The 27169-nt window shown below is 40.1% G+C and overlaps 1 protein-coding gene and 1 long non-coding RNA gene across 2 annotated transcripts in view; one reads left to right on the forward strand and one right to left on the reverse strand.

Annotated features, from left to right (window-relative positions):
- Positions 1 to 1058: 1058 nt before the first annotated feature.
- Positions 1059 to 5053, reverse strand: MBL2 (mannose binding lectin 2). Its single transcript, XM_082423976.1, is given in 6 exon segments — positions 1059 to 1962; positions 1965 to 2080; positions 2862 to 2918; positions 2921 to 2923; positions 4311 to 4427; positions 4824 to 5053. Coding segments are annotated over 6 exon segments (741 nt in total). The 5' UTR covers positions 5008 to 5053; the 3' UTR covers positions 1059 to 1698.
- Positions 5011 to 27169, forward strand: part of LOC309642428 — a 577545-nt gene continuing 555386 nt past the window's right edge. The window contains exon 1 of the long non-coding RNA XR_014253192.1: positions 5011 to 26274. This is a non-coding gene — a long non-coding RNA (uncharacterized lncRNA). The remainder of the gene's footprint in view (positions 26275 to 27169) is intronic.

The following is a 27169-nucleotide window of genomic DNA, read 5'->3' on the forward strand; positions in this document are numbered from 1 at the left end:
GCTGTAAGACAGCAGATTTGGAGAGATCCCACGGCAGAAAGCTTGCAGGTCCTCCCCAAGGGCTCTGGAAGCACAGGCTTCAGAAGCCTCCGCAGCGGCAGTAACAGTTCAGGTCCCTGAGAATAATTGTCCAGCAGACGCCAGCATGGACTCAAGGGAGCCTCACCAAGGTGAGAGGCCTCACAGGCTTAGAGCATAATGGAAGGGGAGGGAGCAGCAGTGGTTCCAAGGCACCGGGCTGTGGTAGGTATGGGATCTGCAAGGTGGGAACTGAGAGAAAGGCGGCCATTGCATCTAAGGATGAAGCCATGAACTCTACTGGGAGGGTTGCCCCATGTTTTGTGTGGGATGTCCTGCCCTCTAGAGGGAGTAGAGGCTGCTCACGGGAAGACCCCATGCCACATTTTGCACTGAAAAGAGAAAGTTGAGATTAGGAGATTTCAAATATGGGTGAAGGGTTATACAGGGAGGGTGTGGTCACAGGAAAATAAAGGCTAGGATCTCAGGACCTAACATGTTAACTTTTCTCAAATGTTACAGCATCTCAAAAGCCACTCCCTGAGAGAAAAGGCAGTATTTGAAGCTTTGTCCCTGAGAAATAGGAACTCTGATAAAAATGACTGAAAAATGGGAAAATTTCCCCAAATGTGTTTAAATTCAGTGTGGCCTAAGCACTGTCACTGATTGTCACCATGGTGAAAATGGGTTTGAGAGGGTTTTTCTTTTCTGTTTTTTGTATACTTCTACACCAGTTGCTGCTTCTATGTGGAGTTCTTTCATATTCATGGATGTGGCTTGTGACCTTTTTATAAGTCATTCCAACCCCTCAAAGCATGGAATTGTGGAGTGGGGGTGGGGCGGCGGTTTGGAGTGTCACGAGTCCTGACTTAGAGGGGCTGGAGGAGCCACATCCACTTAAAGGGCAGGTGGTCTAGGCTGGTCTGCTGAAGAAGGGCTCAGGCTCCACAAGATGTCAGTGACACCCTTCTGGCTCAGCCTGAGCAGAATCAGAAAATGAAAAATGGGATCATCAGGAAAAATTAAAATAAAATTTTAGTTGCAGCATGCGGGATCTTTAGTTGTGGCATGTAAACTCTTAGTTGCGGCATGTGGGATCTAGTTCCCTGATCAGGGATCGATCCTATTAATACCTGAGACTGGCAGAAAAGCTATGGAATTAGGCTGGGAAGATGTCATTTAGGGGAGCTCTCGAACCAAAGAGAAAGAAAGGCTCAACAGAACACAAGTGTTTAGAGTAAATGGAAAAATAAATCCATTTTAGTTTTGTACCTTAGATAACACTACTCAAACAAAAATTAACAGCCTAATTAAATTAGATAATTAATGTACTACACATAATGTAGGGCCTAACTCATAGTAAACATTTAAAAATTTGTTATTAGTACTACTAGTACTGCTGCTGCTATTATTACTATTATTATTTTGTAGTTATTGTTGTTAGTGATTATTATTAGTGATTGGGTCTGAACCAGAAATTCTTAGACCACTATCAGTCTCTTCTCACTTTTCACTTCCACATCTCATCATTCTCAATCCATTCTTCTCATTGTCTCTGATTCCCCTCAAAGGGGCAACTCAATACTGGGTATGGAAAATTGATATAGATTTATCTTTCAAACCAGACTGTTGACCTATGAGATGAGCAAAGGGACAGGAGGGCCTGAGGGTCATGGTCCCTCAGGCAGAGTATTCGCAGACAGCTAAAAAGGAGGCAGAACAGGTGATGCCATTCCATGTGCCGTCCACCAGGAGTGTCACACAGTGTTCCTCAGAACCAACGTTATTGCGCTCACCATCATGCCAATTTTGATAGGTCACCGTCTTTCCTGTCAGATCCACAGACTGGCCGTCAGTCTCCTCATTTGTGATGCCCAGGAAGGCCTCTCCACTGGCTATATCCTGGATGGCCTTGTTTTCTTCAGCGTTCGTAGGGATGGCCACGAAGTTCCAGAGGCCTGAAACTGGGCACACAGAGTCTTCACTTCATCAAAGGTCATCTTTTCACCATTGGTAAAATAAAACTTTTTCCCAACTTTTTTGCCCAAAGAGAAGATCAGCCCTAAAATGGGAAAATATAGGTGACACCAGCTTGTCTCTAAGTCCAGCTCAAGATATTTTTCTTCATAAAGCCTTCTACAGTAGAGTTGCCACATAAAATACAATATGTCCAGTTATATTTGAATTATAGATAAACAATGAAATTCTTTTTAGTGTAAGTGTCTCACATGCAATTTTTAGGACATACTTATACTAAAAAAAAATTTGTTGTTGTTTACCTGAAATTCACATTTAACTGGGTGTCCTATATTTTTCTTTGTTAAATCTAGCAGCCCTAATCTGAAGAAACAGAATGGAACAAAGGCCTTTGTCTTTTTGGACCAGAGTTCTAGAATACATATAATTGGAATTCTAAGTTTTACCCCAATATTAACTTAAAAATAAATTTAAATGTCTGAGAATATTTGTCCTAGGCCAGGAAACAGGTTAAGCCTCATTGCCAGTTCTCAGCAACAGCATAACAAAGGGAAAGAGGCATAGGTCCCATTTTCAGTGACACATATGTACACTGATAGTAAAGATACAGGATCAGGGTCTCTGGTATCAGACTGACTTCAATTTATAAACTGCCTCTGCCACTTATTAGCTCTGTGCATTTGAGCAAATTATGTAATTTTCCTTTGCTTCCGTTTCTACCAAAAGGTTGTTGTGAGGATTTCATGAGGTCAGAATATGAAAAACACCTATCCAGGTACTAGAAAATTACATGTATTCAATAAATATTTGTTGCCTTCCACTTTCCCAAACTTCAAGCTGCCTGAAAAGTAAGAGAGAAGGCTTATATTTTTTGAGCTGGTCCAGTTCTGATCGCAGAGCTGCTCTTTCTGAAGTAGCCACGCTTTACCTAGAAAATTAAAACAAAGTGAAAGAGCATTGTTGAAAAGGCATCTTAGAACTACAAGGGGGTAGGGTACCTTTTCAAACTAAAAAAAAAAAAAAATCAAGATAAAAGTTTCTTTTATACTGATATTTGCTCTTTGAAGGAAAATGAAAAATATTTTAAGCATAAAGAAGCATAAAGGAAAAGTATCTCTATTTCCATCCAGCCCAAAACATCACTCATCTGTTGAATGTAAGTAAAGACACTTTACACATGCATACACACCCACACGCACATACATACACTCCCTGTTGACCTAGCATTATAGCACTCCACACGCCAAGCTATTCACTAATTGGTTTTTTCACCAAACAAATAGCTCTATCATGGGTAAACTTGTGGAATAAAATAATTGAGGAATTATTATGAGCTGGTGAATATTGACTATAAAGATTGCAGGGTTTTGTCTTTGGGGAAGTTTTGTTTTTGTTGCTTTTTGTTTTGTTTTTCCCTGAGTTTGTTCTGTTAATCAGTAAACCAGGATTTTTGTGAGTTGCCCATTATCCAAGAGGGGAGGGCATGAGGCAAGCTATGTGTAGTAGGTGGCAAAAATGACCTCAATGTGGTACAACTTCTCTCATTAAGAAATGCAGTTTATTTCCCCACTCCTTGAATCTGAGCGGGCCTTGTAACTTGTTTTGACCAATGGAATGTGGCAGAAGCAATAATGTGTGTGTCCTAAGCCTTCAGGAGGCCTTAAAGCTTCTGCTCTTTCTTCTTTTGGAAATCCTTTAATCATCTCTATGTGAATAAGCCCAGGTGAGTCAATTGGAGGATGAGATCTGTGGCTCAGCTATGCTCATCACTCCAGCTGATGGCCAAACAACAGCCAGACATGAAGTGAGACCATTGGCCATCAGTTGACCACAGACACATGAGTGAGTCCAGCTGAGACCAGCAAAGAAATCACTTGATTCACAGATTCGTGATTTAAATAAATGGCTGTGTTTTGTTTGTTTCTCATGAGGTAAGAGATAACTGGCATACCATGTATCTACCGTTGTTATGAAAATAGGCATAACAAGCCCAACACATAGATAACCTATTTTATCCCTTTTGGACCAGAGCCTCACATTGGATTGTTCAGCTGAAGGAGAGCCTAGGCTTAGCCCCTCCAGGAGGCACCTGATGAGGGTTTGGCTCTGAAGGGTTTGTGAGTCTGTATTCAGGCATTGATAGGAATCCCCTGAGGCTGTAAGTAATCTAGGGAAGCTAGAGGCTGCTGGGTCAGGAAGCAGAGTTGGACATCTTCCCAGGAAGCAGCAGGAGAAGGGACATCTCCCACATGGTACTTAGAGTTGCCAGACCCTGGGGGCCTTCAGCCTAGACCTTGCTGAGGTAAATTCCTTACCCAAATCATCTCCAGGGTCTCCTTTTTGGCCTACTTGTCCTGGTAACCCAGGTGGCCCTGGCATTCCTTGAGGCCCTACCTTTCCAGGAGGGCCCTGAAAGCCTCTGAGTCCTTGACCTGTTGGAGGTCAAAGGAAATGTGACAGTATTTGCGTTCCTGCTCTATTTCTCCAAAAGCATGATGCCCAATCCCTTCCCAGGAGAAAGGAGACACTGATCCAGGGCTAACATTCTGAACCGCCCTTTCTAATGACCATAGAAGGAAAGCCTCCTGTGTCCCATGAGATGGTCTGCCTTGAGGGTCAACTTCCTGAGCTGGCAGGACCACCATGTGTCACCAGTTCCTGTGTGGAAGTTTGGGATGCCAGAGTCAGAGCTGTCTCTCTCTTTTGAATTATAATTTGTAGTTGAGAGAAATACAAGCTACATTAATATGACATTACCCTCCTCACATCTCCAGGCAGTTTCCTTTGGAAGATAAAGAGTCACAGAGATAGAACAGCCCAAACTGTACCTGGTTCTCCCTTTTCTCCCTTGGCACCATCATGCCCATCTTTCCCTGGGAGGCCGTTGATTCCTGGAGAACCACAGGCAATCACAGGGCAGGTCTTTTGGACATTCTCACAGTTTTCTGTTTCTGTACACGATGCTGTCACCACAATCAGGAGAAGCAGAGGGAGTGATGGAAACAGTGACATGGTCCTCACCTTGGTGTGGAAAAAATCAAGGAAGATTATCTCATCCTGTTCAGTTAATCAACACATATTTACTGAACCTGCCCTTTTTCCTATAACCTATACTGGGCACAGGTGATATAGAGTTGGATGACCCATTCCTGGCCTCCAGACTGGGGATTTGGAAAAGTAAATCCTCCTGTGATGTTGTATTACTACTTCAACAAAGGTAGGCATAACAACTTTCATTGTCAGGGAGAAGGGGTTACCAGTGCCTGGCCTCTAGTGTTACTGCTAAAAGGTTAGGCGTATGCTCTCTGTGTCCTTTGTGAGAGCAGACAAGCATAACATTGCCAGCTCACTCACGCCTGCTGACTTGGGGAGTGAACGTGAATGGAGACCCAGCTCTCTCTGTCTCACTTTTCCCATTTGGGCCCATCTGCCACCTGCATCCCATCCTTATATCTGGACAGTCCATTGCCCTCAGTGCCAATTAACCAACATCTACTCAATGGCATGCACTAAGCTGCAAGCTAATGATCCAGAGAGGAAGAGTCACTGCTAGTTACTAACCTGGCCAGAATTAAGTTGAGTTTGTTTCCTCTTGATGTTTTATTTCCACTGTAATAGAGACTTGCCAGGGAGAGAATTTTCTCTGGAAATTTCTCACTATCTTGACCCAGGCAGGGTGCCAGATCCCTCTCTACTTCCTGGCAGGTATTCTGTGTGTCCTATGAGTCAAAACCACTGGCAATTAGAACACCTTCCTTGAATACCCTTCTCATTTCTCAAGCCTGACATTTTATGTCCTTCAAAGTCCTCTACCAGCTGTCCCTCCCCCAGGAAACCTCAGCAGCCCAGCATCAAGGGTCTAATCCTTCTCGGCTCCCTTTGAAAACAAAGGCGCAGTCTCATTTGCTAATGGTCAGGTGAATCCAGGAAAGTCACAGATGCCCCAGCATAAGCAGAGAAAGAGATACCCCCAGCATGGCTTCTGCCTGCCATCTCCCCACACACCCTAGAAAGTCTTCTCTAGGCCTCCAAGATCAAGTCAAATCCCTAGACATTTGATCCAGGACCCCAGATCCATTCACCAGAAAGGGCTTACCGGGGCTTCTGCAAAGCAGGGATACAGTCACGAGGAAACTGGCCCTCCAGCAGGGTGCTGGCAGGTGCCTTAGGTGGAGGGAGGAGGCTGGACTCAGTAACGTAAGGTCCAATCATGCTTGTAAACAAGGACAGTGTGGGCCTGACCTTCAACCCCAGATTAATAAATAGGTCTTCTTAGAACTGCACTAAACTCTTCTTAGGAGCATTTCCCAGGGGCTTCTGGTGCAGTGCTGGGTGGCTGTTTTCTTCAGTACTGAGCCGTTCTTCCTTTAAATCGCCATCATTTTGGCAGGTCCTCATTGCTGAGTCAGCATGAGTAGGTTCACATGGTTAATTGTGTTGAGATTCTTGTCTCCAACCGAGAAACATAGAGGCACCTGTGAATGTGCTCACATGCTTGTGCACGCTAACCGTGCACACAGACATGCAGATGTGCACACACACTCGTCCACGAAGGCACGGCAGACCCCTTGCTGCCTTCCACATACCAAGACCACTCCTGCCTCAGGCTTTGCACTTGGTTTTCTCCCAGCCTGAATGTCCCCTCCATCATGTCACCGGCTGGCTCTTTCTCTTCTGTTGAGACATTCCTGTCTCAGAGAAACCTGTGTGGATCACTTTATCTAAGTGGTCCCACTCTCTATCCTCTTAACTTGCTTTATTTTCTTTCATATTACTTATATTCCATGATGTTATATTCTATCCATTTACTTTACTTTTCTACTTTTTATTGTGGTAAAATATGAATAACAAAATTTACCATTTTGACCATTATTAGGTATACAATTTGGCCACATTAAGTACATTCACATTGTCGTGCAACCTTCACCACTACCCATCTCCAGAATATTTTCATCATCCCAAACCGAAACTCTGTACCCATTAAACAATAACTCCCCATTTCCAACCCCCAGCCCCACCCCCAATCCTTGGTAACCACTGTTCTACTTTTTGTCTCTATGAATTTGACTACTCTAGGTGTCTTAGATAAGTGAAATAATATAGGGTTTGTCTTTTTGTGACAGGCTTATTTCACTTAGCATAATGTCTTCGAGGTTCATCCATGTTGAGGCAGGTATCAGAATTTCCTTCCTTTTTAAGTTTAAATAATATTCCATTATATGTAAATACCACATTTTGGAAGCTTCATTTTTACTAACAGAAAAAAAAAAACTGGAACTAACCCAATTGTCCTTCAACAAGTGAATGGATAAATGAACCATGGAAAACTCACAGGAAAAAAAAGGAACAGACAATTAATACAATAACTTGGATGAATTTCAGGGACATTTTGTTAAGTAAAATAAATATAATATCAAGAGTTTACAAACTATATTACTCTTTTCATATAATATTCTTGAAATGACAAAATTAAATAATGGAGACCATATCAGCAGTTGGCAGGGAATAGGGCTTCAGGGAAGGTATAAAGGTGTAGCACAAGAAAGTTTCATTGTGGGTGATGGAATAGTTCTGTGCCTTAATTGTGGTGATTGCACAAACCTATGATTACGATAACATTTCATAGAATTATACACCAAGAAAAAAAAATGCAGGTAAAAAATAGTTAAATTCAAATAACATCCGTATCTTATTGTTGTATTGTTCCAGTGTCAGTTTCCTGGTTTTGATACTTGCACTCTGGTATGTTAGATCCTACCATCGGTCAATGATGGATGAAGAGGACATGACACCTTTCTTTACTATTTTTTTCAACTTGTCTGTGAGACTAAAATTATTTCACATGAAAAAGTTTCCAAAGGGAGTCTAAAGAAAGCTGTGGGTGATCTAAAGATTATCCCTGCTTCCTTCAGTGCTTTGTCCAAGTTTTACGATGGAAATAGTCTGTACAATGGCTTGAAAGTGAGAAAAAGTAGGCCAGGTTCCCAAGGATAGTACTATTCAGTCTGGTTGGTCTTAACAGTGTGAGATCCAAATGGTGAGAGATAAGGCATAAGCCTATTGATGATATGACTTACAAACTGTGTAAGACTTTGGACCTCCTCCCAAGGATCATTAGAGGAATTCCAATAGAAGAGGAATGATCACATATGAATTTTTCAAAGCTTGTTTTGACTAAGATGTGGAGAAAGATTGGAAGGGAGCAAGACTGGAAAAAAGCTGACCTGCAAGGAAGTACTTACTATCATCTAAACAGCAGATGATGGTGGCCAGAATCAGGGTAATGGCAGCTGGATCAAGAAGCTAGACACATTTGAGAACATCTACAAGGTATAATTGATAGAGCTTGGGAGTTGGTTGGGTGTGAAATGGTGAGCAGAAAAAAGGAATTTGGGCATACAAGTTTCCGACTTGAATATCTGCGTGCCAGTCAACTGATTGTAGGAGGTATAATGGGTATCTTGTGAGTAAACGGCTTGAATCAGGTGCTAGTGATCAAGAAAGGATGGAACAATAACTTTGTGAAGCAAAATTTATTCAATTCTGGACAACATTTCTAACAGAGCTATCATCAAATGCCCTTTTAGCTTAGGGTGGTGAGGGAACCTGTCACAGGAGCTTCAAACAGAGGTTGCAGAGCCATGTGGTGAGGGTGTGGTAGAGGCCTCCAAACACCAGAAGGAATATGGATGAGATTACCTTCCACGTCCTTTCCAACTAGATGGTCCTTGGCTTGTGGAAGGTCTGGTTTCCTTATTTCCAGCTGACCCATCCCCTGGGCCTGAAAAAAGTGCAGGATGGTACAGAGCCACGTGCCTGAAGCAAAGGACAGAGACTAGGACATCCAGGGCCTAAAAAAGTCTGCTGGAAACTTGCTTATCTCTCTCCCCTACTCTTCAGCATCCAGACTTTCCCCTTGTTCCTACTCCAAAGTGGAGGAGGTAAAATGAGGTAGCTGACTCCAGGTCACACTGGAAGTGCTGGCTTTGATCACTGTGCTTGTTTGTATTGAACACTTAGTCCAGCCGTCAGGAAGCTTCCTGGAACTGAGCTGGGAAGGGGTGGACATCTGGGAGGAGAGTCAATCTAAAAGTTGAGCCACTGCTCTGGATGCAACTGAATCTCTTCCCATCCTCCACAGTCTTCAGCAGGCCTTTCCTATCATGAGATACCCCTTTTCACATGCATCAGCCCCTGATTACCCAGTCTGCACTCCACCTCATGGATAAGGCGGCTGTACGCATTTGTTCTGGACCTTAGGCCCTTCCCAGCACACCTCCACCAGACAACAGTGCTGCCTCTCTGACCTGTAGGAGGACTGCCTGCCCCTCTACATCGCTTTCCTTTAATGGGATGGAATCCCAGCTCTGCCACTTCCTGGCTGTGTGACTTTGGCCAAATTCTGTCTCCTTCAGATCCTGTTTCTTCATCTGTGGACCAGGACAACACTGCCTTGGCTATGCCATGCTATGCTGTCTTCTGATCCACACTCGGAGTGCATGGCATGCAGCTTATCATACCATCCTGCTTAAGACAAGGTCTTCATTGCCTCCAGGATGGTGTTACAATAGTCTTCTTCCCGTGGGAAGCAGCGTTCTTGGGCAACCCCAGCTGAGAGGTAAAGTTTGAGATTTGGAACCTGAAGGCTTGGTTTGGGCTCATGACTCCGAGTTTAGGCAGACCACATATTCTGGCTGAGCCTCAATTTTTGGCCTCAAATTTTGGCAGGGGGAGTAGGGCGCAGGTGTAGCAGGCCTAGAACGTGCTGGTCCTCGACCAAGAGCCTTTGCTTCAGGAGGATTTGGGGAGACACACCTGGGGGAGGGTGATGAACAGGGGAAATCAGGGCAGTTGTGCAGGCAAAAAAGCCTGAGGCCCAGGATTCCCTGCCAAGAGGGCTGCAGGAAGATTGTGGTCAAGCTCATTGACTCAAGGAGAGACTGTGTGTTGGGGCCTTGGCAAGGATGGAGCTCCCAGGATATTCTCAAGTCAAGCTGCATCAAGAAACTGAGGGTCCCTTTTTCTCTCAGCTTCTCTCTAGTGCCCTCTATTGTGAAAGCTTATCCTGCTCACTTTATTTTATTTTTTTATTTTATTGGGTTATAGTTGATTTACAATGTTGTATTAGTTTCAGGTGTACAGCAAAGTGATTCAGTTATACATATACATATATTCTTTTTCAGATTCTTTTCTCATATAGGTTATCACCGAATATTGAGTAGAGTTCTCTGTGATATACAGTAGGTCCTTGTTGGTTATCTATCTTTTATATAGTAGTGTGTGTATGTTCTTCCCAAACTCCTGATTTATCTCTCCCCTCCACTTTTCCCCTTTGGTAACCATAGGTTTGTTTTCTATATCTGTAAGTCTGTTTATGTTTTGTAAATAAGTTCATTTCTATCATTTTAAAAAATTAGATTCCACATATGAGTGATATCATATGATATTTGTCTTTCTCTGTCTGACTTACTTCACTTATTTGATAATCTCTAGGTCCATCAATGTTGCTGCAAATGGCATTATTTCATTCTTTTTTATGGCTGAATAATATTCTATTGTATATATGTACCACATCTTCTTTATCCATTCCTCTGTCGATGGACATTTAGGTTGCTTCTATGTCTTGACTATTGTAAATAGTGCTGCAGTGAACATTAGGGTGCGTGCATCTTCTCTAATTATGGTTTTCTCCAGATATATGCCCAGGAGTGGGATTGCTGAGTCATATGATAGTTCTATTTTTAGTTTTTTAGTGGTTGTACCAATTCACATTCCTGATCATGCTCACTTTAAAGGAGAAATGCTTAAAGGAATTTTGTGGCTTATCACAGAGCATATATGGAAGAGTAAATCTATAGCCAAGAGTCCTTTGGTAACTGGCACAGTAGGTATATCTGCATGTCCATGTCAGTGTACACAGAGAGTCCACAAATGCCCTGAGTGGGCCCTTTATCAACATATGTAGCATCAGGGATTCCTCCAGCCAAGACTCATGGGAGAGCCTGAGAGCCAAGGAGGGCAGAGGTGTGGGTTTGGCTGCTTCTGGGTTCTGAAGCTGCATTTCTCTGTGCACTCATACAGAAAAGCCCATGCAAGGACACAGAAAGCAGGCAACAGGCCATCTATAGCCTTGTAGGAACCATCAGAAACCATCTCTGCTTACATCTTTATCTTGGGCTTCTAGCATCCAGAACTGTGAGAAAATAAATATCTGTTGTTTAAGCTACCCATTCAGTGATATCTTGCTGAGGCAGCCCAAGCTGACTAATAGCCCTCTTAGGTCAGGGGAACCCAGCCAATTCCCATGATCACTTCTCTGGAATGGGAAGTTGGGTAAAGAGGTGAGACTGTCCTGGATAGGAAAGTCCTGGAGGAGGAGAGTAGCTGGGCAGTAGAATGGGAGGGAGAGGGGGTTAAGGAGGATGTTCTCTGTTAGAAGGGCCAAGGAAAGGCTAGTTCTTGCCTGGAATGGCTGAGCTAGATGCCAGCTGCTTCTCCTCCACTTTCCTTTGTGTGCCTAGCCCCCAACCCCCCAAGGCAGGAGGGAGGTCAAGGAAGGGGACATACACACACCTGATTCTACTCCATTCTGACCTGAGCATTGTGACTTAGGCAAATGCTCTCACTTTGTAAGTCTCAGTCCTCAAGCTGTTAAATGGGCATAAGAAAAATACTTAAAAACCAGAAATATGTTGGAGGGAAGACCAGAGTGTTGTATGCATATGAGACCCCTAGCCCTTGAGAAAATAACTCCCCTGACAGAGAAAAAGGACCAGGAATGAGAGCTTCCTGCAATCGGTGAGGGAACAGACTCATGGGAGGCCCAGAGTAACCAGGTTAGACTGACCCAGGAACACCTGGCTCCCCAGTTGACTCCCCTATTTAAAGAGAGATGGGATGGTGGGGAGGGGGATTATGTCCTTCAGGCTGCTTTGTGTGGCTTCCAAGGGACCACTGTGAGGGACAGGTTCCCAGAGGATCATCATCCTCTAAGGTCCCAAAGAGACATTACTGGTCAGCCCTGCCATCTAGTGACCAAACTCAGAATTGTAGTGAGCCAAGGGCTACACTGAGACATCACACATCCCCATACCTGTTCACTCATTCTATACATTACTTCCTAGAAGCTGCTCTGTGTCAGGCCCTGGGATAGGAACTGAGAGAGAAGGGAGAGCATAACTGCCCTGTTCTGGATACTACATAACATTTTTAAGTAGGGGGCTTTGTTGTTATAGACCTTCTTCTGAGAGCCAAAGCCCTCATCTCTTGTCTGTCTCTTATGTCTTTTACTACACACGACTGCTCTGTTACAAGTATCAATAAATATGTATCATATATAATATATGTGTGTAAAATTAGTCTTCTCAAGACTCTTCTCTTTTTTTGTAAATTTAGAAATCCACATTCAACGTAAGCAAGGGCTTTTGACATTTGCCCCTTAGAGTTATAAGTTATTTTCTGATATAACTAATATTGCCCGACTTCCCAGATTTCTTATGTCTCAGTCTGGTATAATGCATTGAATTTACAAAGTTACAAAAATTCACAGATAAAAAAAGGCAGGAGTTTGTGAAGCTGTGTATATGGGAATTGTTGGATATAGCAATGATATCCTGGAGGTATTCACTGGGAATATAAAAAAATAAAAATTACATATGCATCCACAATGATCTTTAGTTTTGTAGCATTGTATTCAGATTTGAGTCAAATAAAAAGGAAAAAAAGTTAAACATTCCTTACTCTGTAACCCACAGTTCAATCTAGTGTTTTCCTTAAAGCCTCCCTACCAGTATTTTTTCTTATCTCTCTCTGTCTTTCACCCAGACTTCAAAAAGTCATGTCAATTTTTCTTTTACATCATCTCATATATTCTTTCTCAGTTTTATTTTCACAGCCATAAGCACTGTCACCTCAACCTTAGATGTTCGAAGTAACCCAAGACATCTGCTTGTCTTCCCTCACTCATTGCTATCTATTCCACTGCTGGATGAATCTCCTTAATGTATGACTTTAACAGCATCATTACTCCTTTAAGAAGCAGTGTAAAATAAAAACACGCTTGTTTTCAAGATCTTTGACAATCTAGTCTGAATTAACTTTCCTCCTTTATTGCTTGTGACTCCAAAACAAACTGAAAATATTCATTTCGGCAGGACAGTCCATTCAGACTTCTGTGTACTGAGCACTGGATGTTTTTATTTCCCCAGGATCTCTTCCCTTCTGCTTCTAGTAAATGAAATTCTCTTTTCTCTGATGAATCCTTTCCATATGGTTCAACTGGGCTGCTTCCCCTTTGCTTCATGAGAAGTGGAGTTATATTTGTGTTCAGCTCATATGTTATAGCCTTTAGATCACCATGATTGTTTCAGTGATGGGTGAGTCACTCAGGAAAAGTTGACGAGTCTTTGCTACATGGATTTGCTAAGATTTGCTACATGGATCCAGGAAAAGAGTCTAAGGAAAGGACGGGCTTGGACTGGTAATAGCTATCCTTTCTGCTGCTTAGAAAAAGCCTATTTGAGAATGATGTCAATATGTGGAAAGATTAAGAGCTCAGAGATAGAAAGAGATACAGTTCTGACCATATACCCATATCTTGACTCCCTGTAAACAAAAACTGCATTTGCCTTTGACACTTTGGAACTTACAGTTTGGAATGATTGGGAGGAATATCAGGAGATGTTTCAGTTGTGTGTATTTAGTTGTGTGGACTATAAATTCCATTTTTACTTCTGTTAATTTAGATTAGGTGCTTGTTACTTGTAACCTGATGACCCTACAACCTCCAAACTCAACAATGGGTACTCATAGTGGTACCTCTACTCACATCATCCCCTTGCCTAGGATATATTCATCCTTTCATTCTTCCAAACCAAACACTAGTTATCCTTCAAGGCTTGATTAACTATCTCATTCTGAATGAAGATTTCTCTGACTACTCCCAACCATTCACCAGTTGATAGATTTTTGGATTGTTTCCACTATTAGGGTATTATGATTAATGGTACAGTGAACATTTGTGTACAAACATTTGTGTGGACTTATGTTTCCAGTACTCTTGGCTCTGCACCTAGGAGTTGAATTGCTGGATCACATGGTAATTCTATGTTTAACTTTTGGAGGAACTGCCAAATTGTTTTCCAAAGTGACTGTACAATTCTCCATTTCTGTTAGCAAGATATGAGGGTTCCAATTTCTCCACATCCTTAGCAATAATTGTTAATGCGTATCTTTTTTTATTATAGTCATTCTAGAGGATGTAAAGTAGCATCTCAAGAAAAGTTTTCTTAATATTGATAAGAGTGAAAATGATGAAAATATTAATACAATATACCAAACTTTATGAATTGCAGCTCAAGTATTGCTTAGAAGAATATCTATAGCTTTGTTTTTTAAAAAAGGGAAAGATCTCAAACCAATAATCCAAACATCCACCTTAGGAAACTAGAGAAAGAAGGAAAAAACAACCAAAGTAAACAGAAGGAAAAAATAATAAAGAATAGAGAATAATAATAGAGAAGAATGAATAATAGAAAATAAAGTAAATGAAATAGAACATAGAGAAAATCATCCAAACAAAATTTAATTCTTTGAAAAAATCAACAAAATTGACAAACCTTTAGCTAGACTGAACAAAAAAAGAGAAAAAACTCAAATTACAAAAATCAGGGATAAAAGACAAGACATTAGATCTAAACTTTCAGAAATAAAAGAGAATTTTCGGGGTAGTGTGAGAAAGTATGTCAACAAATTAGGAAATTTAGATTAAATAGAAAAAAAAATCCTAGAAAGACACCAAGTACTGAAACTGACTCAAGAAGAAATAGAAAATCTGAATTGACCTATAACAAGTAAAGTGATTGATTTAGTAATAAACAAACTTTCCATAAAGAAATGTCCATCTCCTGAAATCGTCAATGGTGAATTTTACCAAACACTTAAAGAAGAATTAATCGATTCTTCACAAACTCCTCCAAAACTTCACAAATGGGAGGAGGGAATTCTTCCCAATAGATTCTATGAGGGCAGAATCATCCTACTACTAAAATCACACAAAGACATCAAAGTTTAGACAAATATCCCTTATGAATGTAGACACAAAAATCTCAACAACAGAAATTCAGCAACATATAAAGAGGATTATGCACCATGATGAAGTGGGATTTATTGCAGGAATGTAAGGCTGGTTCAGCATATGAAAATCTATCAATACAATACAAAGGACTAATACAATAAAGGACAAAACCACATGAGAAAAATGCGTTTGATAAAATTCAACACCATTTCATGATAAAAAACACTTGACAAACTAGGAACAGATAACCATTTTGAAAACCACATGACAAAAGGAGCTTAGATTCTGAATCCCTTAGAGGAGAGCAGTTTTCAGAGCAGTTTGTCAGTTTGTAAATTTATTGGTGAAAAATAAACTTCTATGCATAATTTTCCCGAAATAAAACCATTCTGGGGTTTGTTCCAGGAGCTAGCATTACTTTAACGTTTAAAATCTTTCTGGTCAAAGTTGTGATTTTGCTATTTTAAATTTTCCAAATAAAAATGGAAAGTCAAAGTTTACCTAGGGCCTAAACAACAGAAAGGTCAAGAATAAGGATTTTAAAACTAAGATAACTTTAATGAGTGGTTTGTTTCAAGATACTAAGGTATGTAAGTAGAAATTAAATCAGTTTTCTGCTTCCAGGAATCCTCTTTTTCAATATTTTTATGGAGTAATAGCCTCTTTTTGCAGGGGAAGTCTAAAACTTATCTGGAAATACAATCTATTACTATGTTATAAAAGAAAAATTCCCTATTTTCTTCTGAGATCATAGCAAATACACAACAAACAAACAAAAGAAAACAAACTAGCAGTCAGCAAAACGTTTCTTTTATCTTCTTATTTCTTACAGTAGAACAAGTTAACCAAGAATATTTACTTGAAACTATAAGAATCTAATGGACTAAACCATAAGAATCATTTTCTGTTCTATGCTACAGGATGTATACTTATAAATATATATATTTTAAACTAAAAATGTTAATGTAATGAGATGAATCTTTCTGTGCTTATAGAACTTCTGCGGAGCTTTTATTTCATTTGTAGGCTCATCCCTACAAAAGAAATGCATGATGATAGTGAAAGATACTTGGAATTTATCAATTCAACAAATCCTTATTGTATGTCTGCTTTATGATATGTATCAATACTAGGGAGCCAACAGTGAACAGACCAGATAGGAATCCTTTCTAATAGAATTTATATTCTAGTGATAAATTCAACTCATAAAACTTTTCAGATACCTACAGTGATATCAACCATGATTGTCATTGAAAACATGCGTCTCAGCAAGGCAGTGGTCTCCAGATATCTATCCTAAAAGACATTACAGAATCTCTCTCAATGCATCAAATTGTTTCACTAAGCAGAATATTCTGTTGTTTGAAATGTAAGCAAAGGAAGAAGAATAGTAATTAAAATGGATTATATTTTACTGATCCTGAATCTATGTGGATTTGCCACTTATTTATTACTAAGCAGAAACCCTAGTCTCAGATAAAACATGCTTTGGAAAATGATTGTGTAAACAGAGCAGAGTTTGTAGGCATATGTGAGAGTAGCTTCCTAGCTCCAAATATTGAGCTTGCTAAGACCATCAGTCAGTATGTTTTACAGAAGAATGGAGAGTACCGATTACTCAGATAGTCAGTCAAGCAGAGGTCATTTTAAAAAGCTTCTCCTATACATCTGAATTCCATTTCATTCTTTGATACATGGCCAAGACAATATATAGAAACCTGGAAACGACACTGTGCGGTATCACAAAATCTAAGTAACAGTCAGAAGTGATCCGTGGGATCTTAAGATCTCTCTGCATCTCATCTTAATTTAATAATGCTTGAAAATTATACAGTAGTCCCAGTTTGCCAATCCTTTTTACATATATAAGTTTATACAAATTCCTGCCTTTTGGCAGGGAGTGTAATATGGTTATAAAGCATATGACAAATTTATAGTAGTTTTCTCTCTCTATTTCCTTCTGTTTGCACCAACTTGACCAATTTTTTTCTAATATTTGATTTCCTAATCAAAATAACTATAGTAAATGTACCCTCTGTACACTATTTGTAAAGTTTAAATGAAGCAAAATTTATATAATTAGCACATTTTAAGTATTCAACAATACAAGTTCTTATGATTATTTTAGGGAAGCAAATGAAGTGGAAGAGGTATATGTGAAAGTATCCTAAAAGCTAAAGAAAAAAAATGCAACAAGCATAAATTGTTAAATACTTCATATTCTGAGAAACACATGGAGATACAGTATTTAAAGGACTTCTAAATTAGTGTTCCTCATTATCTAGAAGCTAACTCCAACTTTCTAGCTTTTAGGCTCATCAGATTTCACTTGGTAATTGTTTATTATATATCAGAGTACTAACTGAAGTACTTATTTGCCTCTTTAGATTTGCAGAGGGTGTTATAGCTAGTTAAGTAAATTTTCTGATAAAAAAGTGATGTGTGTTTCAGTGTGCTACACATAAATCTTATATGGTTCATCACTTTCTACTACAGATGAATCTTGCAGATAAATCTTGACTGCTTCTGTGCTTTCTACTTTCCAACTCTAATTGATTTTATTTCAGAGACTGACATTAGAAATTACAGAATATAATTTTGATGAAACTCTCTGACTAATAATCCTTAAGAAAAAGTGAAGTGGGTAAAGAATTCTACGTTTTTGGAATTATGGAACTCTAGAAGGTTTAAAAAAATGTCCTAGTTGCTAAGAACATACTGCTTCCCACAGAATATAAATATTTTTCACAGAATATTATCAATAATCAGAGGCCACCAGTGACTGTAGTCAAACAAGATATAAACAAGACCACTCTGTAATCATGTCTGAACATCAAGAAAAGGACACTGTGCAGCCACAAAAATGGACTTAGATTTTTTTTTTTTTTTTTTGGTCTCTCTTTAGACTAATTTGAGTTTTGTTGAGAAATGCAATTTTCTTATCGGTGTTCTAACAGAAAAATGTATCCCATTGGGCAGAAAAACAGATAACATGCTTTTCCTAAGGAACACATACAATAATTTTACCTACCCAGTAGTTACTCAGAGATATTCTTGTTTACTTACCTAAAGAATTCAGATTAGCTTGGTTATAATTGAAAGATTTTGCTGTAAGAGTGGACTTTAACTAAAAAGCTGAAGAAATCTGCAGTTATCTTTGTGTTTAAATGAATTACTGCAATATCCTCTTGATATTAACATATATAATCCCTACCTGATAATTTTTAAAAATAAAAAAATGAAGATTAATACAATACAAAGGACTAATACAATAAAGGACAAAACCATACGCAAAAAATGCATTTGATAAAATCCAACACCATTTCATGATTAAAAAAAAACACTTGACAAACTAGGAACAAATAACCATTTTGAAAGCCACATGACAAAAGGAGCTTAGATTCCGAATCACTTAGAGGAGAGAAGTTTTCAGAGCAGTGTGTCAGTTTGTAAATTTTTCTGACACAAGCTGGGCCAATTCAAGCATTCCATCTACTTCCATGATTGGACCACAGATGGTTACCTGAACAGAGTCACTGTAATGAGACACAGTACGGGGACTTTTGCTGGAAGCGTGAGAAAGAGAACTTTACTTTCTAGTGGGGTTGCTAAACTGTGAGAATGTGAGTCTGTTCCTCCTGTTAGCCATCTTGGCAAGACAAAGGGAAAGAGTGAGAAAATGAAGTCAGCACACAGAATGCAGAACTAGAACAGAGCTGTTGAAGAGAAAGGAACAGATTATTTGTTACTCTCTTGAGTCTCTGGATCTAGCCATGCCTGAATCCAGGTAGTCCTGGACTTGGATTGCTGAAGCCACTAGGCCCCACCCCCCATTCTTTATGTGTGTTTGTTTAGTCAAGTTGGTTTAGTCATTTACAATAGAAAGATTCCTGAAATAGGTCTTTATGAAAAGTATCAGGTTGATTCCAAAATAACCCCATGATTTAGGTAAGACAATGACTAACTATATCTAATTCAGTTTTTCCTTCTTACTATACTTAGCACAATCTATTGAAGAAAGCAGGTGTTTTGAAGAAAACTAATGTCTGCTAAATTAAATTGAGGTAGAGTAAAGGAAGTGATCGGTCACTATTAAATCTTATTAATTTTATTTAAGCAGAACTTGTAAATTGGCATCTCTTGTTCCTTTCAAGTATTCCTAAAAATTCCTGTAAATGCTGCCATTGCTCAGTGCACTCTGAAGATACTTCTTGGAAATTGTCTCCACAGATTGAAGTTTTGTTATTGCTGTTGTGGTTGTGGTCATTGTTTTATACTTAGTCACAATGAATATTCATCCTATGAAGGATAAATTCATTTATATAAATAGCCAAAATTAATGGAATTAAGTTTGGTAATGAAGGAAAATTGCTGCTAGGTTGAGTTGGGAGAAAAAAATGTAGACAGAGCACCTACTATGTGCTGCAACATCTGATTTACATTATGCATACATACCTACTAATATTTATTGAGTACCTGCTTTGGCCCAGACTCAGTATAAGTGCTTTACATACAGTTCTTTACTAGTCTTCACATGAATCTAGTTGGTAGGCATTAGCATCACCAATATTCACATCCTAAATTATATATATTTCCTGTGATCACACAATCATTGTGTGCCAGAGGCACTGCTCAAATTCAAGACTGATGTGACTCCAAACCCTGAGCTTTACTTTTCTGCCATTCTGCGTCTCTGCAATTAGTTTTAGTTTAGTTTAAAGCCAGAGTGTAATCATACAATAAGGAGACTTACTTTCTCTTGAATAATGTCAGGTTTATTGGGGAAGCAAAAAATTAGCAGAATGCATGTGGTTCCCCAGGCTCTTACCATCACAAAAATGTTTGCTTGAGTGTAACTGGATGCCCCTTGGGAAGTGCTCCAAGAGAGGGGCTCCGCCTCTTTCACCATGCAACTTTTCATTATTGATTCAAGGGAGCAAAAATACCCTGGTTGACAATAGGAGATTCCTGGTAATGAAAAATGTTTGAAAAATTCAGTGACTAGAGCTCGTGTCATTTACTTAGAGCATTTGCAGATCAGCACCAGTGCCTGATAGTCAACTTGCTGTCTTTCGGCTGAGCCACCTCTGTCCTGCCCAACCACATCAAGAGTGGAAGGAGAATTGCTACAAGGGCCATCTGGTTTACTATGGTTTTGTCCCTCCTCAGTACGTGTGTAGCTTCCTGAGGTGACTACAGAATTCAAATGTGTGTTTGGCTTATTGTCCCTTTATTTCATCATCTTACCTCCTTTTTATACTCCATCCCTGAGAGCATATTTTTTGTTTGTTGGCCTGGGGCTCTGACTGTTTCAGGCTCCATCCAGCTTCCTCAAGGGGGTACTAGGATCAATATTTCAGGATCCAATATGCTTCTGCCCACAGATTGAGAAGCTCTGGTTTATGTGTGGCAGGAGTGGCAGGCTCCTGTGGGCATACATTTTTCTAGCCTGGGGCCCACTTTGAAGCAGGATTCAGGTTTTTTTTTTTTTTTTAATAAATTTATTTTATTTAGTTATTTATTTTTGGTTGCGCTGGGGGGTCTTCGTTGCGGTGCGCGGGCTTCTCACTGCGGTGGCTTTTCTTGTTGTGGAGCACGGGCTCTAGGCGCATGGGCTTCAGTAGTTGTGGCACACGGGCTCAGTAGTTACGGCTCACGAGCTCTGGAGCACAGGCTCGGTAGTTGTGGCGCACGGACTTAGTTGCTCTGCGGCATGTGGGATCTTCCCAGACCAGGGGTCGAACCCGTGTCCCCTGCATTGGCAGGCGGATTCTCAACCACTGCCCCACCAGGGAAGCCCCCTAGGATTCAGTTTTATGTAGCCCCCAAATAAATCCAAATTCTTCCCAAATTAATGAGAAATGAATAACTGACTAAGGTTTTGTGGACAAGGATTCACAGGTCACAATTCAGCTAACACTTCATCAACTTTATCATTAAAATTCTGTTTTTTGCCTTACCAGACAACATATTTTTTATTTCCTTTGTATTATTCCCCCTCAAAAGCTATCAGAGTGTCCTCCATGGGCCTAATTCCTTTTTCACTCACTCTGTGAGTATTTCACTCAGAAAAACTGAAATCCCTTGAATCGTGCCCATCTATTCTCAAAGCCTGCACCTTGTGGGGATTTAGCTAATCCCTCTACATCTGCAAAGGAAGTTATTTGCTGTTTTTGGTCCTTGTTGCCATGTTTCACAGCTTGTCTGTGCAGTATCTACCTCCCTGTGACAGGGTTTCTCTCATTCTTGCACATTTCAAACAGTAACTATTAGGTGGATACCATCCTGTGCTCCAGGCTAGCTAGATGAGGTAAGAGATATTTGACTTGAAAAGAGCATTGGGGTTCAAAGTCAGGAAACAGAAACTTGCAGTCACTACTTTATCATTTCTGAGATCCTTTCAGTGACATAGTTTCCTAACCTGTGAGATTGGGAGTGTGGAGGTGATTTAGAAAGAGAATTTCCAAGGCCACTTAAGATTTATAACAAACATTAACATACTTCGCAATTTAAGATAGCACATGCTTCACAATTCTTTTTGCATTGTTTTGGAAAGCTACCTTATCAAAATTATAAAGGAGCATCATCTAGTAACAGATGAGGGCGATTATCTCAACAAATAAAATTTCTAGAGAAGTCTCTGTGCACACAACACAACACTACTGGGTGATCACAATATAGTTTCATATGAGAGAAAAAATAATCAACCTTTCCTTTTTATCTTTTTTCCTACCTTTGTGCAGAGAATGTATAAATAGAGAATATATCTGCCTTGTCACCTTCAGTCAGGTATTGGCTTTCTTTATAGGAAAAGAGATTTAATACAGATCAAAACTAATACAGATAAAGTATATGAAAATATCTACTAAAGTGCTTGAACCATAATGTACCTTTGAAAATATAGTTTCCTTTTTTTCTTCTTCTTTTACAAATACTTTGTGATCACCTTCTTTGGGCCCTTTGTCAGGTAATGTTTTAAATTGGAACGTGAGGTCCCCTAAACAGTGCCTACTTATTAAACTGTAGATGCTTAATAAATATAGTGCTATATTAAATAGAATTAGATCTTTGCCCTAAAAGGACACATAGTATAATGGGGACAAACGTGCGTGTACATAAAAATATGCTCTACAAATGAGTAAGAAAAGAGTGAAAACTATAGGATATTAGAGTACATGGTGACTATTGAGAGCTAACATGATAAAGCCTTCAAAAAAGACTGGCTTTACAAATATGGGAGCATCTGAACATACACACAGGGTAGGGAAGTTTATTCTATACTTGGGAATTTCTTAAACAAAGGAGCAGAGAAGAGTGAGCAAGAGACTCTTCTGATAAGTTGATAAAAGAGACTGATTAGAAACGAAGTTTCATAAAGTGGAGAATAGCAGTAGCTGCCCGCTAAGTATAAGTTCGTTTGGGGATGGCCTCTATTAAAAAACAAAATTCACCTGAGTACATTCCAAGATCTAATTGGCTTTATTAGGTAATTCATGAATTGGGTAGCATCCTATCTATCAACTAGAAGGGGTTGTACAAAATGGAAGGTTTTTATAGGTAGAAGTGTGGGGCAAGGGAGCTATTAGCAAAAGGAAAGAAAGGGCTTTTTTTAGGCCTAGACACCTTCTTTTTTTGTGGAGGGAAGGGAACTGGGAAGGATTTTTTCATGCAGATTGTCTCTTCTTCCTCTGGGGGAGGGAGAGGGCCCACATGGAACATTACCTCATAGGTGCTAACCAGGAAAACTCCAGACTAGTTGATTAAGATTGTATTTCTGGTGAAGGTTGAAACTGCAAGTAGGTCAGGCATTAAATCTTGGTTTAGTATCATGAGCTTTAGCCCAAGTGACACCATTTTGGGACTGTGATTTTTCTCTTTAGCCCCTCAAATGTTTAGTTAAGCAGTTTGGATTTTATTCTAAACCACAGGTAACTATTGAAGGCCTTAGAACATCTAAGTCACAGAAGAAATAAGTGTTTTAGAAATTTTAGTCTCGAGCAGAATTGATTGGGCTGAAGTCCTAATGAACTGAAGTATATGTGTTAGGAGGCCCTTGAGAAAATCCTGGCATTAGCTGAAAATATTTTGAATGTTTTCTTAAGATACTTTTTAATCAGGAATGTTTTGTTTCTTGTCAATATAAACACAATAGAGAGAAGTTAATGTTTGAGACATATTGGTTTACTTGAAATTCCTTAAGATCATTTTTTTTCTAGCAACTAGAGCTAAGGAGCTTATGGTGCAAAAAATGATTGGAATTTGGGAAAGGGAGGATCTAGGACTTTGAATGCTCTTCTTATTCCCCATGAATACTGGGATTTCCTGGATATTGGAAAGCTGTGTGAGATTTTTAAAAAATCTTGGCATTGGTCTTCCCTGTTGGCGCAGTGGTTAAGAATCCGCCTGCCAATGCAGGGGACAGGGGTTTGATCCCTAGCCCGGGAAGATCCCACATGCCGCAGAACAACTAAGCCAGTGAGCCACAACTACTGAGTCTGCACTCTAGAGCCTGTGAGCCACAACTACTGAGCCCCTGTGCCACAACTACTGAATCCCGTGCCTAGAGCCTGTGCTCTGCAACAAGAGAAGCCAAGACAACGAGAAGCCCGCGCACTGCAACAAAGAGTAGCCGCCGCTCGCTGCAACTAGAGAAAGCCCGTGCGCAGCAACAAAGACCCAACAGAGCCCCAAAAATAAAAACAAATAAATTAATTAATTAAAAAAAAATCTTGGCATCAAACAGAGCTTGACTTCAAATCTGACTCGTTTTCTGGCTGTGCTATCTTGATGTAGCTGCTTGACTTCTCTGAATGTCAGTTTCCTCATTGTTAAAAAGAAGTAATTACACTTTATATTAAGTGAGATATATAGATATACCAAAATGTCTGGTATATAATAGATGCCCAATAGATGCTCTTATTTAGTTTTCTTTGTTTGCAAATGATGGTAGTGTTGGGGATGAAAAAGCTTTCTGCTACCCTTCTAGATTCTTCTGTCTGGTCTTAGAACTAAATTGCTATCAGACACATTAACAGGAGAAAATTAAACAAAAGTTGAATAACATGTATACATATGAGACCCAGGAAAACTGAGTAACTCACCAAAATGGCCCAAGCCCTCACCTTGAATACCATCTTCAGCTAAAGATAAAAGAGGATGTAGGGGGTAGTGGTTGGGGACTCCAAAGGGGAGGAAGGTAATTCACATGGAGATGGAAAAGCAAATGTTTAGTAAACAAATGTGTCTGGGCCCTGCAGAGACAATGGGTCACAGAGTGAACTCTGATCTCTAGGCCCTGCCAAGTTCCCCTATATACCTAGCCCATAGTCTCTGCAGATATCTCTGGTGGCAGCTCTGGGGACAGACACTCTATCTAACTTCTTTTAGGTAGTTAGGGGGAAGTTCAAATATTCTTCCTGAGCCTTTTGGGCCTGATTGTTTTCAGCTTAAAATAATCCACGTGCCATGCCAAAGAGACACATTTTTGGGTGGCAAATTTTGCTCTCCTACAGTCGCAAGGGGAAGGGGTAAGTGCAAACTACTCTCATAATGATGGTTTTGGCAAATTCTTATCATGATAGTCATTAGCTATAATTACTTTTTAAAAATCTCTGACAAAGAAGTATATGATTGTATGGGTCAAAAGAAAACTCTGGTTATCACTTTAAACTCTTTTCTTTGAATGCATTACCCAATAATTAATGCATTAATTATTCCATGACTCTTACTCTGGGTAGAGAAAAGTGCATTGGTTCAGCCCACAGTGCTTTCATATCTTTTAAAATATAAGACATATGGCATGGAGTAGCTATTTTTCACCACTTCCTTGATTTTGAGAGTAAGTTAGGGCTTATCATTTTCTGTTCAGGAACCCAAAGTGAGAGATTAAATGTCTTTGTCATTATCCCATGGGGAGATAGGGATGCTCAGTCCTCTGAGCTGTGAGCCAAAGGCATTTTGTAGGGACAGAGCATTTTGATGTGAATTATATTTTATGAAATATGAATTTCAGCACCAAAATACTGCAATTCTCACAGTTAAAGTCTTGTTGAAAGTTAAAGTTATTGTAACTGTCCAGACTCTATTCTCCTCCAAGTCAGAGCAAAAATTCTCAAATTTATAGACTTTATATGGAAATCACATACTGTTGCCTATAGCATGGGTGGGGCTCACACTTGGTGTGTGGTAACCTATTTTATGGAGACAAATTAAGCAGAATGTGGGTCACACAAATGGATCATGATGTTAATGATTTAATTTATTAGAATCCAAGTTGGTTTTTGAATGAGAGTGAACAAATTGGTACAGTTATTTCCAGAAATATTACTGTTTCCTATCACTTCTAAGCAACACTGAATTGACCCTTGCCATGGAAAGTAAAAACTTAATTAAGCTTGATAGAGTGCACCACTGCTAGCCAGGAAGGAGTCCGGGAAAAGGTCTTGAACAGCCGAAGAGGCAAGAGACTTTTTCTTGCCTGTTTGTTTCCTGGTGCGAGAGGGGAGGGGATTAAGAGCACTGCTTAAAGGAGCTCCAGAGACGGGCATGAGACGCTAAGGCTGCTGTTGCAGCCACCAAGAAGCCTGTGTGCAAGCACAGGTCACTATCCACACCTCCCCTTCCGGGAGCCTGTGCAGCCCACCACTGCCAGGGTCCCGTGATCCAGGGACAACTTCCCCAGAACACACGGCATGCCTCAGGCTGGTGCAACTTCACGTTGGCCTCTGCAGCTGCAGGCTCGCCCCGCACTCCGTACCCCTCCCTCCCCCTGGCCTGAGTGAACCAGAGCCCCGAAAGTAGCTGCTCCTTTAACTTCGTCCTGTCTGAGCAAAGAACAGACACCCTCAGGCGACCTACACTCAGAGGCAGGGCCAAATACAAAGCTGAATCCCAGGAGCTGTGCGAACAAAGAACAGAAAGAGAAATCTCTCCCAGCAGCCTCAGGAGCAGCAGATTAAATCTCCACAGTCACCTTGATGTACCCTGCATCTCTGGAATACCTGAATAGACAACGAATCATCCCAAGTTGAGGAGGTGGACTTTGGGAGGAACGATATATATATTTGTTTCCCTTTTTCTCTTTTTATGAGTGTGTATGTGTATGCTTCTGTGTGTGATTTTGTCTGTATAGCTTTGCTTTTACCGTTTGTCCTAGGGTTCTGTCTGTCCGGTTTTTTTTTGTTTGTTTGTTTGTTTTTAGTATAGTTCTCAGCGCTTGTTATCATTGGTGGATTTGTTTTTTGGTTTGGTTCTTTCTTTCTTCCTTTTTTTTTTAATTACATAAAAAAATTTTTTTAATGATTATTTTTTGTTTTTTATTTTAATAACTTTTTAATCTTATTTTATTTTATTTTATCTCTTTCTTTCTTTCTTTCTTTCTTTCTTTCTTTCTTTCTTTCTTTCTTTCTTTCTTTCTTTCCTTTCTTTCCTTTCTTTCCTTTCTTTCTTTCCTTTCTTTCTTCTTTCTTTCTCCCTTTTATTCTGAGCCGTGTGGATGACAGGCTCTTGGTGCTCCAGCCAGGTGTCAGGGCTGTGCCTCTGAGGTGGGAGAGCCAACTTCAGGACATTGGTCCACCAGAGACCTCCCAGCTTCACATAATATCAAATGGCGAAAATCATCCAGAGATCTCCATCTCAACGCCAAGACCCAATTCCACTCAACGACCAGCAAGCTACAGTGCTGGACACCCTATGCCAAACAACTAGCAAGACAGGAACACAACCCCACCCATTAGCAGAGAGGCTGCCTAAAATCATAATAAGGTCACAGACACCCCAAAACACACCACCAGACGTGGACCTGCCCACCAGAAAGACAAGATCCAGCCTCATCCACCAGAACACAGGCACTAGTCCCCTCCACCAGGAAGCCTACACAACCCACTGAACCAACCTTAGCCACTGGGGGCAGACACTAAAAACAACGGGAACTACAAACCTGCAGCCTGCAAAAGGGAAACCCCAAAAACAGTAAGTTAAGCAAAATGAAAAGACAGAGAAACACACATCAGATGAAGGAGCAAGGTAAAAACCCACCGGACCAAACAAATGAAGAGGAAATAGGCAGTCCACCTGAAAAAAAATTCAGAATAATGATAG

This window comes from Balaenoptera physalus (genome assembly GCF_965194825.1).
Source record: "Balaenoptera physalus genome assembly, chromosome: 14".
Lineage (NCBI taxonomy): Eukaryota > Metazoa > Chordata > Mammalia > Artiodactyla > Balaenopteridae > Balaenoptera > Balaenoptera physalus.